At 49.4% G+C, this 16,875-nt stretch overlaps 1 protein-coding gene across 7 annotated transcripts in view; it reads left to right on the plus strand.

Moving 5' to 3' along the window:
* Znf618 (zinc finger protein 618) overlaps positions 1-16,875 on the plus strand; it is a 152,893-nt gene that overhangs the window by 108,672 nt on the left and 27,346 nt on the right. For 4 of the 7 annotated variants that reach the window (XM_051162985.1, XM_051162998.1, XM_051162994.1 and 1 more), the window contains exons 4-10: positions 2,784-2,882; positions 5,650-5,727; positions 6,277-6,315; positions 10,620-10,709; positions 11,500-11,535; positions 11,628-11,705; positions 16,380-16,469. In XM_051162985.1, the coding sequence (XP_051018942.1) occupies positions 2,784-2,882; positions 5,650-5,727; positions 6,277-6,315; positions 10,620-10,709; positions 11,500-11,535; positions 11,628-11,705; positions 16,380-16,469 (510 nt within the window). The remainder of the gene's footprint in view (positions 1-2,783; positions 2,883-5,649; positions 5,728-6,276; positions 6,316-10,619; positions 10,710-11,499; positions 11,536-11,627; positions 11,706-16,379; positions 16,470-16,875) is intronic. The other 3 variants (XM_051163000.1, XM_051163002.1, XM_051163003.1) reach the window with 1 other exon arrangement.

Genomic DNA, 16,875 nt, shown 5'->3' on the forward strand with positions numbered 1-16,875 from the left:
CAGAATCCTCAACATGTGTCCTACCAGTCAGCTGGAATCACAACATTGGAAGTGGGAAGCTCTTTGCTAATCATTGTGCCATTGTGCTGGGTGGAGGTAAGGAAGGCCAGCTGGGCTTAGCACATTCAGGACATCACTGGAGACCACTGTCTGGTCTCAAGGGATAAGGATGGCAGGCACTCATCCTGGTTTTCAAAATGTACCGTTAAGCAGTGAGTACTCTTCTCTATGCTAGAGAACCAACCAGGGCCTGGGTGTCCCATGTTCATGGAGACAGAGTAAGTGAATAGTCTTTCCTCCACTGGACTCTGCTTCTTGTGATTTCTAAACCAATCAGGTAATTTCCAGGAGTTAATGCAGTGGGGGGGGGGGCGCGGGCGGGGCATGTGGGCAAGGCAAGGACTGTTGTTTTCTGGAGAAGCAACAGAGCCTGTGGGGGACAGGGAACGGGGTGACAGAGGCGAGATACCTACAACCTACAGCATTTTGGGGTACTAAAGATAACACATTGCAGTAGGAAGTGGCCACCAGGAAGTCGTTCATGATAACCAAACATAACCTGTAAGGGAATGAGTTTCTGGTCCTGGAGATGGGCAAACAGAGGGAGGATGGCAGCTAGCCAAGCCACAAGAGGAGACTCGAGGGTCAGATGGAAATTAGATTCTGCAGAGAGGTGTCCTGGGTGGTGAATAGGTGCCCTGCCCACACAAAACCCTCCTGCGATGGAGAGGGAAGGAGGAAGAGGGAATCCAGTCAGTAAGAAACCAACGCCACAGGACTGTGGCTCTGGATGGAGTGATGGTTCCATAGCTACTCAGAAACAGCCACGTGGGCTTCGGTCCTTGACAAATCCAGCAGGCAAAGGTGCCAGGTCCTACTTGGTAGTGCCAGCTGATAGTGAGTTTCCTATTTCAATGGGCTGTTGGCAGGTTTTGGTGCCTGAGCCTGCCAGAACCAACACTTAGCTTTTTGCTACAGGCACGAGGGAGGGAGGAGTCCTGGCTGCCCTCCAGGCCCTGTTTTCTCTGCTGTTGACTCTCCATCTGGGGTAAACTGGGAAGGGTCTGGCTGGAGAATTCCTGTTGGAAAGCGATCTTGGCTGTATGTTAGGAGACCTGGAGTCTAGCCCCACTGTGTCTGGCCTGCTCAGTGGTTTTAAATCTGCAGGATCGTTAGGATAGGAAAGAAGCAATAGTTGTGAGAATGCCTTTAAAAGTGAACTAAAACACATGAGGTTCTGGCGTCAGCTCAGCTCGGGGGCAGTGACACCTCCAGGATGGCTGCAGTGATAAGAGGAACCCCACAGGCCAGTGCATCAAACACCCTTAGTTTAGGCCTCCTAAAAGAATGTCTTTCATTTTTCACCAATTGTAAAGGTTATAATTCCTAGAATATTGTTTTCTAAAGGTGGCATTTTTGAAATAATCACAATTTCCCCTGCTATTTAGGACCTGCCATTGTCACTTTAAAAATCATGCGAACGAGCCTCATCTTCAGCCGACAGAAATTTTATATCTTCCTTTTTTCTCCTTGAACTATTTCTAGTCCACTTCCCCCACAGGGTTTTTATCCTAATGTAATATATTTTTTATGCTTGAAAGTCTTTTATTGATCACTGTTTCACACTCATCTGCCACAACAAGAGGTACATAAATTGAAATAGAAATTTCTGGGGGAAAAATTTCCTGGGATCATAAAGCTCTACATTTTAAAACCTTTTAATTTCTCCCCCAGATTCAGTTCTGATTAGCATGCAATTTGTCAAGAACAAATTTAGATAAATAGTAAGTGTAAAAATAAAAAGAATTTATCAAAAACACACTTCTCGATGAAACAGAAACGGCTTTATTTCTTTTTCAATCGCCTCGTGCGTCTGTGAATTAATATTTTTACTAGTAGAATGAGACAGGACTTGGCCTTCATTTCATGCCGATTTTCAGTTTTTCAGTGTGTATAAGGAAAGGGCTTGGAGGGCTGGAGCGTGTGAACAGGGAGCTGGAGAGCGGAGGCGAGGGGGGGGGGGTTGCTTCACCATGTCACTGATCCTTGGAGCTCCTTTCAAGGTGTATGACAAAAACCAGAGGACAATGTTCATTTATAGCGCTATTAGTCCCACGCATGTGTACACAGGTGTGTGTGTGTGTGTGTGTGTGTGTGTGTGTGTGTGTAAAGGCCACATGGCAACCTCAGGTACTCAGGTATCATTCCTCATGTCCCACCACCTCCCTCCTTTTTCTGGATTCAGGCAGGGTCTCCTGTTGGCCCCAAACTCACCAAGTATGATAGGCTGGCTAGCCAGCCAGCACCAGGGCTCTGTCCTGACCTCTGCACTGCTCGGATTATAAGTGTGTAACCACATGACCAGTGTCTTTTACAGGTTTCTGGGGATCAAATTCAGACCCTCATGCTTGCAAGGCTGGTGCTATACCAGTTGAGCTGTCTCCCCAGCCCTGTTTATTAGCTTTGAGACTCTGTAGCTAATCTGGCCTAAAACTCACTGTGTAGTGTAGCAGGCTAACCTTGAACCTGCCATCCTTCCACCTCAGCCTCCAGAGTTGTGGGGTTATAAGCATGTGCCGCCTCCTCCAGCTGCCAGCACAAGTTATCAAGTGAGGAGGGTGCCACATGACCCTACCTACTCTTCCTGGTGTGAACTAGGGAGACCGAGGCCCTGATAGCCCAGGTGCCCGGCCACCCCCTTCCCCAGGTGGCCTTGACCCTAAGCTAAATCATAAGGCATCCTCCAATGTTAAGGGCTCTTTCTGATTTCTTACGTAATTCAGATGGAAAAGCTCCGGAAGGCAGCCCCCACGGCGGATCTGCTCCTCGCAGTCGGTATTCAGGGACCTGGATTTTTGACCAAGCTTTGAGATATACATCTGGTACGTGATGGCTGAGAGGGATGTAGCCTGATCCGGGTCAGCATGGAGGGTGGGCACAGCTGGCCACGGCTGCCAGCTGTATACCCTGAGTGAGCAGACGCTGCTAATATCTCAGGGCCTGAGAGGCCGCCACCCTCACCCATACCCCATCCAGCCATTGTGAGCAGATCTTGAGTCTTCCCTCAGGGATGACAGGACAAGTGGAAATTGGGTGGTCTAGACTGGGCTATTTCAGCAAGACTTCCTATGGATCACAGACAGCCATGGGAGAAGGGGGTCCCCAAAGCCAGTGTTTGGGACCTCAGTCCTTCCCTACGGGACTTCCCAGACAAAGCAGCATTGTGCCTTGTGTCTCCCCAGCACAGGGCCATGCCTTAAGTATGCTCTCTGTCACTGTTGGCCATGACCCTACTCCTCCTGTGTGTTCTGGACATTTGCTTCTGAAGAAAGCACCTTTGAAATGCTGGTGGTAATCAGGGCTCCTTGCTGAGTGCCTACTGAATACCAGGCTTTATGCTCACGGTGATTACCACTCCCCACCCCTCATGGCCATTTTTCCACAGAGGAGAATCCTGGAACTTACTGGGGCTTTCCTGACTGGTTGTCAGTGAGCTAAGATTTGGACCCAGTGTTGTTGCCCTTACTGCTTAGTGAGGCCCCGACTCTGATGAGCTTCCCGTTTCTCTGCCAATTTAACACCGTCCATACACAGAGACTGAGAGTGATTGGACGATGGGCTTGAGAACTCCTCCTGCCAACATATGGTGCTCATCCTCCTTCTGTCAGGGGTAGGGAGGTGGTCAGAGGCCTCACACAAGGCAGCTTGCACCCTCAGCTCTCCATAAGCAGAGGATGTGGACTGCCTTATAAAGCCATTTATTCTAAACAATGTTGACTCTATAGACTGCGCTCCTCGCTACAGCTGGGCCAGGGGTCCACCTCGAGCCTCCAGGTCCTAGTCTGGCTGTCATAACACCATCACCAAGTTATCCTCGGGCCCATTGACCCGTCTGCCCCCCATTAGATGGAGGGCAGGGATCACATCTATCTCGCTGCTGAGCCTCGGTGCCTGGCCATCGCAAGTGCTCAATAAATCCTTCCTTGGTGGAAAGAAACCGGCAGAGACTGTTAGAGTGGGTGGAGCTGCCAAGAAGAAAGTCAGGAAGTTATCATTTGGTGATTGATGAGTATAGCAGCAAGCCACCATGAAATACCGAGTTCTCACTGTGTGCCAGCTCCAAGGCTTAATGCAGAGAGAGATACGTGCTCTGCTGCTTCCAGTTTGCGTCTTTCCTAATGTGCCATGGCGACGCATGCACAAAGCCCTAAAAGGGAAAGTGCTGAGTGCTCTGTGGCTTTAGGATGGCAGTGGCCCTGGAGTGACTCACCGTAACCTAGGCACCAGGCACTGTCCCTTAGTACTTCCTCTGAGCCAGTGGCTCATGTGCTCTGCCTGTGCCTTGCAAATCAGTGTGAGAGGTTGGCAGGTGAGGAACCCAAGACTCAGACAGTCAGAGCAAGTTCAAGTGCGGGAGCGGGGGTAGCGTACACTCTTCAAGGCTGCCTCACAGGAGAGTCTCTTCTTTTCAGCACAGAACCAAAATGGCAGTTAGTGATCATTGTCCCTCCCCGTGGGTCAGCACGGAATGCCGTCCATGTGTTCTCAGCCTTCTCATTAGCACCCTTGCCTTCTCCAGAGAAGAAACTTAGGCACGGCCTGTGAATGGCAGAGCCGAGCACCTTCTCTGGACCTACGCTAAAGAAGCGATGTTCCCCACCTTGACTGCTGGGTGCCAGACGTTTCCTGAAAAGGTACATGCTTAGGCCCCCAGACCCAGCAGCTTGCGTATGACCTGTCCTGGCACCAAGATGTTTCCTGGTCTTTCTAGAGGTGGGAGCTGGACCCAAGGAGCCTCAAGCCTGCAAGAGGGCTCTGGCCAGTGGAGATGGGCAGGCTCTTTACCTGGGGTCCCTGCCAGGTTAGGTCCTGTTGTCTGTGCCCAGCCTTTTTGCCATGGACTTTGTCCTAGGCTCTACAAAGTGGGTCATTTTGGGGTCCTCTCGAGGGTCAGCCGTTTTAATTCTCTGCACCTGGGGAAAAGCTCCAAGAGGCAGTAGTTGTGTGGTGTGTGTGTGTGTGTGTGTGTGTGTGTGTGTGTGTGTGTGGTGTGCATGTGTGGGGCTATTCGCTGTGTCTGAGAACATCATGGTTCCTTAGCAGGTGTGGACTGCTGTTCTTGGCGACCTTGTCTGTGTTGGGATTGGACACTTTCTAGAAGGAGAGAAGAGTTAGCAAGAGGGAGGTGAGCAGAGCAGAGCCTGTGGTGTCTGGAAAGTTTACCAGGGTCAGTCTGCTGGCAGGCACAGAATGGGGACTGGAACCCCCGTGACCCGATTTGAAGCCTGTGGTCCTCCTCTCTGTCCCATGCTGGAAGCAGGTCATCCTGAAATTAAGGAGTGACAGCCTTAGGGTGCGGTGGCTCATCACAGAGCACACGGGGTCCCTCTTCTTCTTCCTCTCAGTCAATGAGTGCAGGACTCAGTCACAGCCGTTACCTTTATCCTACAGATTTGGAAGCTGAGGCGCAGACATGGCTGCAGGTGAATGGAAAGCCCAGGCTTTGTGACCTCCTGCTTACTGCTGTCTCTGCCGGTCCTCGATGCCCTATGTCTGCCAAGGCACCACCCCTGTCCAGTGACACATGTAGATCCTGGGCCTTGTGGTGGCAAGGTGGCTGATGGGCCCTTTCCGCCTGCTGTTTTCCAGGGTCCTATGAATGCGGAATCTGCGGCAAGAAGTACAAGTACTACAACTGCTTCCAGACCCACGTGCGTGCGCACCGAGGTGAGTGGTGCCCGGCTGTGCTGGGCTCTGCCAGCTATCCCTAGAGGCCCTGCGAGCTCATCCGCCTTCAACCATAGCAGAGAGGGTCATGAAGGAAGGAAGGAGCCTTCTAGATGTGAGAAGGATGATTTGGGGGTGAGGGTGGGTTGGCGGGGTCAGGCCCCTGGTTTAGGCCTTGAGGACTTTAGGGATGCTCAGCCTTGCTCTGTTATCACTTTCCCTCTCCCCCCAAAAGGCCATGTGCTCACATCGGCTCATGTACTTCCTGACAACTCAAAAGAGGGGCCAGCAGCTATGTCCCATTCGGCAGTTCAGGGGACAAATGGACTGGTACTTGCCCCTCCTGAGTCAGGTGGCAGGAAAGAGAGAGCCAGGTGCAGGTCCCTCTCAGGGCAGAAGTGAGCCTTCATCCCTCATAGCATCCATGGTGGGCAGCACGTCTGGACTCTCCTCTCACTGGCTCCACTCAATCACCCTTGGCACAGCCCTGGCCCTGCCATCATCCTTGCCAATCGGCTACCTCTCCTCCCCTCTCTCTTTCTCTCACAGATACTGAAGCCACCTCAGGAGAGGGAGCCTCCCAGAGCAGTGAGTATATTCCTACCTCCTGGGCTGGTGAGGACCAAGCACTGGGCATGGGAAGTAGCTGTTCCTTCCTCCCCAGGACAGCCTTTGAGAAACACATTGCGGAAAGCAGAGCAGACCTTCTCAAAGTGTGATGCATAGCATGCACATCCTGAGGAAGGTTCTCTCAGAGAAGGGTTCTCTGGCTAACAACCTTGGGAACCCTTGTGTTGTACCCATATGGGCATAACTACACCTTTCTATGAGTGTCCCGTGCCACCATGGGCATCTCCAGAGGGACCATCAGGTACTTTGGGCCCTGGCTTATGGCCCTGGGGTTCTGTAGCCCATGCTGAAGAACAATTCTCTCAGGGGACTCTCAGCCTCGGACATAGTTGCTCCTTGGTGCTTTTTCCTAGGGTTCCAGATGCTGGGCCCCTGTGATAGATGCTCACTGGTCCTGCTTGCCCTCCCTCCAACTCTAACCCCATGCAGTGATAAACAGATAGCCCATAGGGTACACTCTGAGGTGAAACCTCTACACTTCCACTCCCCAGTCTCTCCCTCCCTCCCACCCTGTGCACAGCAAGAGCTTCAAGCCCAGGGAATCAGTATGTCACCCTGTTCATTGTGTTTGTTATGTACATCATTGTAAAATTCTTAAAGATAATAATAACTTAGCCAAAACAGTGTAGGCTAGGGTGTAAGCTAGCTTGAGCTGAAGAAGGGCCCTACCTGAAGCAAAGCCCTGAGAACGTTATTTCTGAGCCACCCAGTCTGGAGAGGTAAGCAAAGCTGATACGTGTCCTCTGAGTTCAGCTTGGCCAGACACCTGCTAGACTATGGCTCTCAGAGGCGCACGTGTGCGGCAGCTGTTTCTCCCACAGCCCAGCCCTGCCTCTGTCTGCTTCAATAGCTTCTCCCTTCTTTTCTGGCCCCTGTGGTCTGCCTGTGGTCAGCCACACATTTAAAGACCTTCTTTATCTTTCCTTCCGTGTCTATTCTGGGCCCCTGGTCTCCCTGGAAGCTGGTCAATTGAGCTGTTGTGCTGTGTCTGTCTGGTCTCCACTGTATGGGCTCAGTGGTGTTGGTGCTGGGGTAGGAGTATTTTTAGACCTTCCCTCATTTTCCCCTTCCTCTGTGCGGGCCATTTTCCCCATGGCCGGAGTGCTGTCTTCTCTGTCCTGTGTCTCAACCTCAGATCAACAGGTCAGACCAGCAGCAGCGCTCTGTCTAGTGAGCTTTTGGGCTGGCCTTGGCACAGGGCTGGAAGGCGTTGGAGCCAAAAGGCTCCTGTGGGGAATATCAACCCCAGCCTGCTGCTCTGCACATGGAGATCTGAGACTCAGGGAGTGGAAGTCATGCAGCTTGTTAGCAGAGCAGGCCCTGGTTAGCAGGGAGATAGTCCACCCCTACACAGACATGGAGACACCCACCCACTCACCCATCTTTCAATATGAGAGGATCAAAGACCAGTCCCCCTAGCCATATACTTCTATAGATGCCATATTCACCTTCTAGGTCCTATTTTGGAAAGTCCTGTCAGGTAACATTTACCATATTAGTTAGATAGTAGCCATTGCGTTCTGTCTTACTTGGGGTTGCTTATTTGGGGTCATGCTGTGATGAAACACCATGACCAAAAGCAAGCTCGGGAGAAAAGAGGCTTGTTTATTTGGCTTACAGTTGCACACTACTCTTCATCACTGAAGGAAGTCAGAACAGCAACTCAAACACAGCAGGAACCTGGAGTCAGGAGCTAATGCAGAGGCCACGGATGGGTACCACTCAGTGGCTTGCTCCCCATGGCTTGCTCAGCCTGCTTTCTTATAGAAACCAGAACCACTAGCTTAGGGATAATGCCACTCTCAATGGGCTGGGTCTTCTGCCATCAATCACTAATTAAGAAAATGCCCTACAGCTGGATCTTGTTCCTTTCCTCATTACGCGGAGCTGCTGTTATTCCCATGTCACAGAGGCATTAGGGACTGTGTCCAAAGTCAATCATACTTTTGTCAATGGCAGAATGGGGCTGGGGCTTACGTGTCTCATCCCAGAATCTGCCTCCTATAACAGGTTCATGGTGCCCTTTCTGAGATGCTGAGCACTCTTGTGAGAATACGTCTCAGTGGCAGACTCCTTTGGGAATAACTCTCTCTCCCTATTCACATCCTCCATTAGCATTCTGGAATCTGAGGAGACAATGTAGATTCAGTAGGGAAGATGGGGATGGTTTCCAGTGATAGGAAGCTGAGGGGGGAGTGTCTTTTTTTTTTTTTTTTTTTTTTTTTTTTTGAGCTGGGAAATGTGGCCTGTGGGGAGAGGAGCAGGCCTGTTGACAGGAAAGGCTGTGGGAAGAGATAGACGCCAAGATAGAAGCAAGCAAGAGTGAGCAGCTTCAGAGGGCAGGCAACTCTGGGCAATCAGAGAGGAATGTCAGGACAAGACCTCACCTGGAGTTAGCCCCCCAGGTATCCTTCCCTGTTGGTACCCAGAGAAGAAGATGGGACTCTGGAAGAAGCTGGGCGATATAGGACAAAATGGGAGGAAAGGTTTTTTTTTTCCTGAGCTATCTTTCTTGCCATGAAGAAGGAGGTGATGCTGAAATAACGACCTTAGTGAGGACCCAGGGTCACCTGACCTGTGCCCCCCACTCCAAAAATTAAATAGGGAAGATGAAGGGGGTGGGGACCATGCCTCCTCTCTCTCATTTCCCCAGCTCTCCCTTAGAAGATGCTGGTACTCACGTCCTGTGAATATTTACAAATGCCTAAGCCATGGCTCCTCAGGTAGTGACAGTTCATCTTTGTAGTCTTAACATCTGTTTAGACACCTTGAGAGACCACCATTCCAGGGATGAGATGATGACACAGGTGGAAAGAAAGATGGCCGATACCCTTCATGTTCTTGAGTTTAGCTGAGAGAGGGGGCAGCAACCTTCCCACTCGACTGCAGGGTGCTGCAGCCTTGGCATGGAGTCTTTCACTGGCTCCTGTACTGGATGCTGAGGAGCAGGGATTGGGTCCAGAGGAAAGCATCCCAGCACGGTTTAATCTTGACAGAGAAAGGTTGTGTACCCCTGACTCAGAATATTTGGTCCCTAGCTCTCTCCTCTTCCCTCTGTACAGCCTCGAGCAAGCTGCTTTACCTCTGCATACTGCCTAGGGACCCTAGGGAGATAGGATTGATGGGTCCTCCATAGGTCAACCAGATGAACACATACACTGAGTCTGAGCCAGTTCAAATGCAAGGTGTGCTCTGGAGGGAAAGGTATAGGTCTGGTTACTGCTAGCCTCACTATGGGAGGCTTAGAGAACAGGCAAACTTGGGGCAGTGTTAGCTGTCTTACTATGCAGCACATGTCTTTAAAACTTAAAAAGCAACTGTTCCTGGTTTTCTCCCAGTGGCGTTTTAGGCCCTGGCTCAGCCCACAGGACTACAGGGCAGGTTTTGGCCAGAGTTATGGTCTCATCTGAGGGCTCAGCTGGAAGGGGTTTCTTCTAGGTTTGCTTGAGTGAGGAGCTGGGGTTGCAGGACTCTGTCCTTTCTAAACTGTTGATCTGAGGTCCTCAGTCCCCACTAGCCAGTCACAGATGGCCAAACTCATCTCCTTGCCACCTGCATCTATCTCCCGTGAGAACTTAGCAGCCAACCATAGAGTGAGCAGGGGATAGGTGGCATGTACAAGGCCAGCATCCTGGGTGCCTGTCACCTAACTTCCAGAGTGGCATCCCGTCACTTTGACCATAGTCTCATAATTAGAAGTACCTCAAGAGAAGGAATTACACAGGGTGTGGATGTACACTAGCTGCAAGGGGCATCTTTGCAGTCAATCCACCTTACTGGAGGATTTGGAGCACATCACTTACATCTGTCCCTTCACCATGGGACCTGAAGTAATTGTTTCTCTTTTGTGACTGGGGATGAAACCCGCCAGAACCAGGTCCTGGAAAATTCAGCCGTCATGGGGAGGGGTTGAGTGTTGTTTGGGCATCTGGGCTCCCGATATTTTATGGTTCTGGAAGTCCACAAAGGACACCTGTTGTCACAATCCAAGCCTCTAGTCCCAGAATGCAATCTAAGGCTGTCCTAGAATGGAGATCGAGGGAGTTATGGAGGGGAACCCTGTTAAGCTTGAAGAAGGAGCAGCTCAGAGGTCCAGGGAGTGAGCAAGTCCACACCGTCATCTGTCCAGAGGAGGACAGACTGGCTTGGTTCCAGGGTCTGGTGCAATGAACAGCAACCTCATTCCTGGTGATCAGTGACAGAAGGAAGAGGACAGAGCTAGGGGCTAAAAATCTCAGTGTCCTTTTTGTACCTTGCCCCAGACAATTTCAGGTACACGTGTGACATCTGTGGGAAGAAATACAAGTACTACAGCTGCTTCCAGGAGCACCGAGATCTGCACGCTGTGGATGGTGAGTCAGGCCCCTCACTCTTGGGACCAGAGAAATGCCCTTCCTCAAGGACACTGACCCCACATAGTGCCAGAGGCCTGAGGAGAAGGAGCTACCATGCAGGATTCTGGGAAGGAAACCTCCCTTTGTATCCATTTTCCCTTCAATGGCTGATCCAAATGAAACTGCCGGACTTTTTATAGGTGAAAAATGAGTCGAGTATTGAAACTTTGTGTCAGGTCATTTTAAGTTTTATGTTGAGTGTATGCATTCTATAGTGAAATAAAACCAATTTGTTGAAGTGAATGACGTCCTTTGAGCATCTCAGGTGATAGAAGAGGATGTTAGAACAATAAATTCAAGTCATTCATCTATAGAGTCTTAAGACTCCTGGAAAGAAGGTTTTATATCTAGAAAGGACTTGAAGTTCCCCCATCTAGCCCTATACCTCAACCACTGAGCAGCAATGTAATACAGGGCATGCTGCTGCTGCCTCTGCCAAATTCTGGCCTCACTTCCCTCTCCTCTCATCCTCTTTGAGCCACTTTAGTCTTCTTCCTTCCCTGCTGTGCCTGCTAAGGGGTTCTGGGCAGCAGAAGTCTGGGGAGGGCTCCTGCCCCTAGTGAGGAAGAAGAGTGGGCCATGATGGCATGTGCCTTACTGTGGCCCTGTCTTCCTCAAGGGCCAGGTCAGGCCTCTTGGTGGCCCCATGAACCTAGGCATAGTTGGCAGAGGCAACAATGGCTAAGGAGTAACTGGGTTTCTGTTTGCTTTTTCTCTCCTGCGGCTGTCGCCTCCCGTCTGGGTACAGTGTTCAGTGTGGAAGGGGCTCCCGAGAATCGGGCAGGTAAGTCTTTGTGGCCGGCCATTTTCTCTGTCTCTGGCTGACTTCCTGTGTTTTCAGTGACCAGCATGCTAAGGTTGTGTGTTCTCCCACAGACCCCTTTGACCAAGGTGTCGTGGCCACTGATGAGGTGAAGGAGGAGCCTCCAGAGCCTTTCCAGAAAATCGGACCAAGTATGCGGGATTCTGGGGCCTAGGGCTGGTGGGGCCGGGCAAAGGTGGTGGGCTGAGCTAACTGCTAGGAAGACTGTGGTAGATATGTTCACCTGCCAGTTGGGCTGGGCAGTCTTAGGACTAATGCCCTCAAGGAACTCCAGACACTATGTGGTCAAAGTCAGGGTCAGGGTAGTGAAAGTATCCAGCCCACAGCTAGACTAGATAGAGAGAGACACCCTGCCCGCCAAGGTCAGTGTAGGCAGGTACAGTAGGGAAGCCAAGGAGACTTTTCCCTCCAGCCATTCAAGAAGTTCCAGCATGTTCCTCTCACTTGTTCCTGAATCTCACTGTCTTGCAAGAACAGACCTTCACTGACTTGGACTCTTTGTTGTGATAAGGATCCAAGGCCGTTCACAAAAACACACAGCAAAACAGAATGAGGGGACAAGAGATACACAAAACAGGGGTATGGAAGGTTCCAGATGCTGCCCATGGAGCCTTTTCTTCCTGCTGTCTCAACATGCTCAGGGATAGCACTTTTAGCTTTCTTTCGGATTCTTTCAGAGTCATTCATGAGCCTGTAGAGGACACAGTGTCCACAGAGGGAATCACATGGTGCCTGTCACATACATAGTGAACACTGGATATGTGGGAGCATGGAAATAATATTGTGGACTGAGAAAACAATGGAATCTCTAACTTCCAAACTTAGAATGAGACCATGTAGACGTACAGGCAGGTGTTTACCCCTGCTTACTGCTGTGATGCACTGGAAGCTGGGGACAGGAACTATAGCCTATTCTCCACATGTAGAGAGAGAGGCATGAATTGGCAAGACAGTAAAGTGTCACAGTGCTGTGCATAGTGAAGGGCTGCTCGGTCCTGCTCAGACCGTGGTCCCAGACCAGCAGGATCAGCTCCTTGAAGCTTAGCCAAAATGTGAATTTCTTGGCTCTTGCCCAAACCTGTGGCATCAGAATCTCCAGGGTAGGAGCCAGTGGTTGATCTTTGCTGTGAGACTTCCTTACAAGTGCTACAGTCTCAGAACAGGTCTGGAAGGAGGGCTCAGTGGCTAAAGGCTTCTCTCCCAGAGGACCTAAGTTAAATCCCCGCACCGACATCCAGTAATTCATAGCTTACACATACAACCCCAGCAGATCTGATGCCCTCTTCTGGCCTCCATTGGTTGTCCACACGCGCGGCATACACAGATGATGCACAGACACACGGAAATACAAATATACACTTTTTCAGTTTAATAAGCATCAGGTTATGCACCCTTTTTTCAGCAGTAAAAGACTTTAAAATGTTCTTTCTACCCCACTGTTAACAATTAAAGAAAAATATCTTATATGCTGTCTAAAATGATAAGGAATATTGAAAAATAGTGGAGCACAGGTGAAAATAGAAAAGCAAAGGGCTCATATCCCAAGCCAGAGCCCAGGAGGACAAACTAGAGAGCATAAAGCGTGAAAAACACAGACAAGTGCAATTGACTCATGTAGCTAAAATGCCTAAGACCAATAATATTTTTAAATTTTAGGGTTTTGCATATCATAATGAAATATTCTAGGATGGGATCTAAGTAATTCCATTAAATATCTGTAATGCCATTATGTGTGACACAAAGATCCAAAGCTTGGAGTCTCCTACTTGTGGCATCTTGTTGGACCATTTCAGGTTTGGGGATTAAGGATGTTCACCATGTAAAACCCAAATCGATCGTCACAATAAAAGCAAGTGGCATAATCTCCCCAGTGAGAAAACAGAAGCTGTCAAGTTCATTTGGAATAATCCCAATCACTAATGGTTTACTAGCACTGCACCTAGCTCTTTCCTTATCTTTTCTCTTTGCTTCAGTGTGTCTTTCTCGGGGACTCCCCCCTATTCCCTTAAAAGAGATTAAAGGCCTCGTCATGGCTTTTTGTGGCGCTGTCTGTTTTCTTGAGCATACGTACCAAGGGTGCAGTTTGAAAGTCGTGTGATGATTTGATCGTTCTGTCTCCTTTTCCACACAGCTCCTTGAGGACAGAGACATGACAGTTTCTGCTCAGCCTCTGCTTTAGTGTCATCCCTGCTTAATGAATGAAAGTATAGGGACGTGTGGGAACATGTCATTAGACACATGCAAACAAGTAGAAATCGCGACCTGACAGATCACTGGGAACTTAATAACATTAATGCCAGACGAACTAATAAAATGGTTTAATTAAATGTTTGAGCAATGATTCTTAAACTTTCCCATGCATTAGAATGTTCTTGTTAAGACATAAATGTATGGGCCACACCTATAGAGATTTTCTTTCAGCAGATCTTGGGCAATTCCAGAGATCCTGGGTTTGTATCAGGCTCCTGGGGTCTAGGAACTACTTAGGAGCAGTGTGTTGGGACTGGATCTCAGGTCACATAGCCTAGGATGACTTAGAATTCCATATGTAGATAAGGATCACTTTGGACCTCTGATCCTCCTCCATATTTCTGGGATTATAAGCGTTCACTACCACGTGCAGCTTTTGGAGAACTGGGGAGACAGCATAGGGTGTCCTGCATGGTAGGCAAGTTTGACTGATAGTTCCATTGCTAGTCACAAGGTTTCATACACCAAACAATAATGTACCTAAATAAAAGAGTAAATCCAGAAAAGCAATGGAATGGGAAGGTTTGCCATAGGCTTTAGTCTTTGCTGGGGCAAGCGGGTAAGGTTATATAAGATTGAAATAATATAATTAATACAGTTGATCTAACAGCCTTGACAGGAACTAAGATGCATATCTTTTCAATATTTATGAGTCAGCTCCAAAGACTGTGTAACTACTCAAAATCCTAAAGCTTCCATCTTGGGAGAGGAAAGCAGAGGGGGGCTAAGAAGCCAGTAAAGACAAAGCAGCCTGCAACATATGTGCCAAAATGTTGATATCACAAATCCACAAATAAGTAGCGATTTTTTAAAAGAGGAAATTCACAAAAGAAAAACTATAGTTAATTATACGAGAAAAAGAATCAATGTCCGTAGAAATCAAAGAAATGGAAAATAAAACCCACAGCGTAATTGGGCCTTCCCTCCCAGGTCAGATATGCAAAATAGAGAGGGAGTGAGAGTGCAGTGTGTGGGTGATGGTGCTGTGGTTATGGAAGCCTCCAAAAGGCATGCCCCTTCCCCACCTCTGTCCCCAGGAAGTCACAGGCAGGCTCCTGAGCAGGGAGCTTTATTTTTCGATCATGTGCCAAACTAATGAGCAAATGTGCAAAAGCCCCTGCAAGGGCGTGGATTACAGCATCTTTTCATAAGGGAGGGGAGGGACTTGAAACAATCTGAATGTCCCTTGGTGGAGGGCAACTGGCTCAGCAAATTCCCAAGTCCCATGGGAGCCGTGGAGCCAATAAAGGCGGTCCTGGAGATCAATATTTATTGATTGGGCAAGATGTCCACAAAGTATTGTCGATTGAATACACCAGGTTACAAAGAGGATATCGATCAGGGCTGGCTAATTCAAGGCCATAGGAGCCAGACAAATGGTGGCAGCAGAGAAATGCCCTAGAGGACGGTGAAGGGGCCGTGGGGCAGGGCAGGGCAGCTGGAAATGCCCTGGGGAATGATATTCTTCTTGGGATCCGGATCACAAAAGATAGCACTTGCTCCTTTTAAGAACTTTGCACTTGTGTTTATCAGTGTTTTATAACTGTCCCCAAATGAACCATTTTATACCAGATATCTTTAAAGGAGAATTTAGGCAGAGCCTAAGGAGATATAAAGATAAAGGTCTGATGATGGGCCAGCTAGAGGGCCCAGGGGGTAAAGTGCTTACTTCAGAACCTCATATGCCTAATACCTGAGCTTGATCCCCAAAACCCAAAAGATGGAAGGAGAGAACCGACCCCATAAATCTGTTCTTCCACCTCTACATGTTCTCTGTGGCACACATGCACCCACATATACATCAGACACATGCAATGACAAATAAGTAAATAATATTTAAGCCTAATAAGGACTAAGAAGTGGGACCCCAGCTCTGGACAGGGCTTGCAGAAAGGCTGATGCAAAGGTTGACTTTGGGGGTCTGCTGGGTCTCCCGAGCTCCAGGGTTGGAGCTTTAGAGACCGGGATGCAGCAGGCACTGTTCCAGGCATTTCACACTCAGAGCCAACGCTCACAGCAGCCCTGTAAGATGGGCCTCCTGTCACTTCCCTTTTACAGGGAGAAAAGGGGAGGGTCAACGTGTTTAGGGGGAGAGATTTGACTCCGTTCATAAAGTGTCTGCATGGAAACATGAGGGCCTGAGTTCAGATTCCTGGGACCCATGGAAAAAGCCATAGCACCAGCCATGGGGAAAGCAGAGAAAGGTGGATTCCTGGAGTATGCAGGCCAGCCAGTCCTCGAAAATCAGTGAGCCTTGGGCTCAGCAACAGGCCTTGCCTCAAAAGATAAACAGCTGTGGATGAAAGCATCAACATTGACCTTAAGCCATGCCCACATGTATGTATGTGACTGTCCCCACATCCCCACCATACACAGCACTCACTCTCTGAGGTTACAAGAGAGGCCACACCGGGATTTGAACTAGACAGTACCACTCCATAGTCCAAGTTCAGTCTGGTTGGTGATCCCACAGTGATGAGGAGTCTGGGGATTAAGAGGTGCTGATGTTTTGGTGAGGCAGGAGCCTATGCTTATACCTCTTTCTCCTTCTACAGAAACCGGCAATTATACCTGTGAATTCTGTGGGAAGCAGTACAAATACTATACGCCCTACCAGGAGCATGTGGCCTTACACGCCCCCATCAGTGAGTCCCTTCTCCTGTCAGGGATGGGGAGACTTGGGGAGGGCCAGTGGTTAGCTACTGGCTAGGCGCCTGGAGCCTTGCCGGGAAAGGTGCCAGTAAGGTAAGCTTGGGTCTGGGCTATCTGGTATCTGGGTCTGTCTTGGCCATGAAGTAAACTGTGGGGTAGAGTAGCCTACAAAGCATCCTCAGAAACCAGCCAGGAAAAGCTTTCTCACGGTAGCTCAGGAGATGTGCACTCATAGATTGGGCATCAGGAAAGTGGATGTTATTTGTCTAATAGCTGCGGTGGGCCCTTCTCCCAACATCTGCACCCCCATAGTATGTGTAATGGGTTGTAGCTTTCCTCCTAGTTGTTCAAGGCCCAGTCTTCATGATAGGAGAGGGCTAGTTTCATCAAAGGATGGCT

Source organism: Acomys russatus, chromosome 2 (assembly GCF_903995435.1).
Source record: "Acomys russatus chromosome 2, mAcoRus1.1, whole genome shotgun sequence".
Classification (NCBI taxonomy): domain Eukaryota; kingdom Metazoa; phylum Chordata; class Mammalia; order Rodentia; family Muridae; genus Acomys; species Acomys russatus.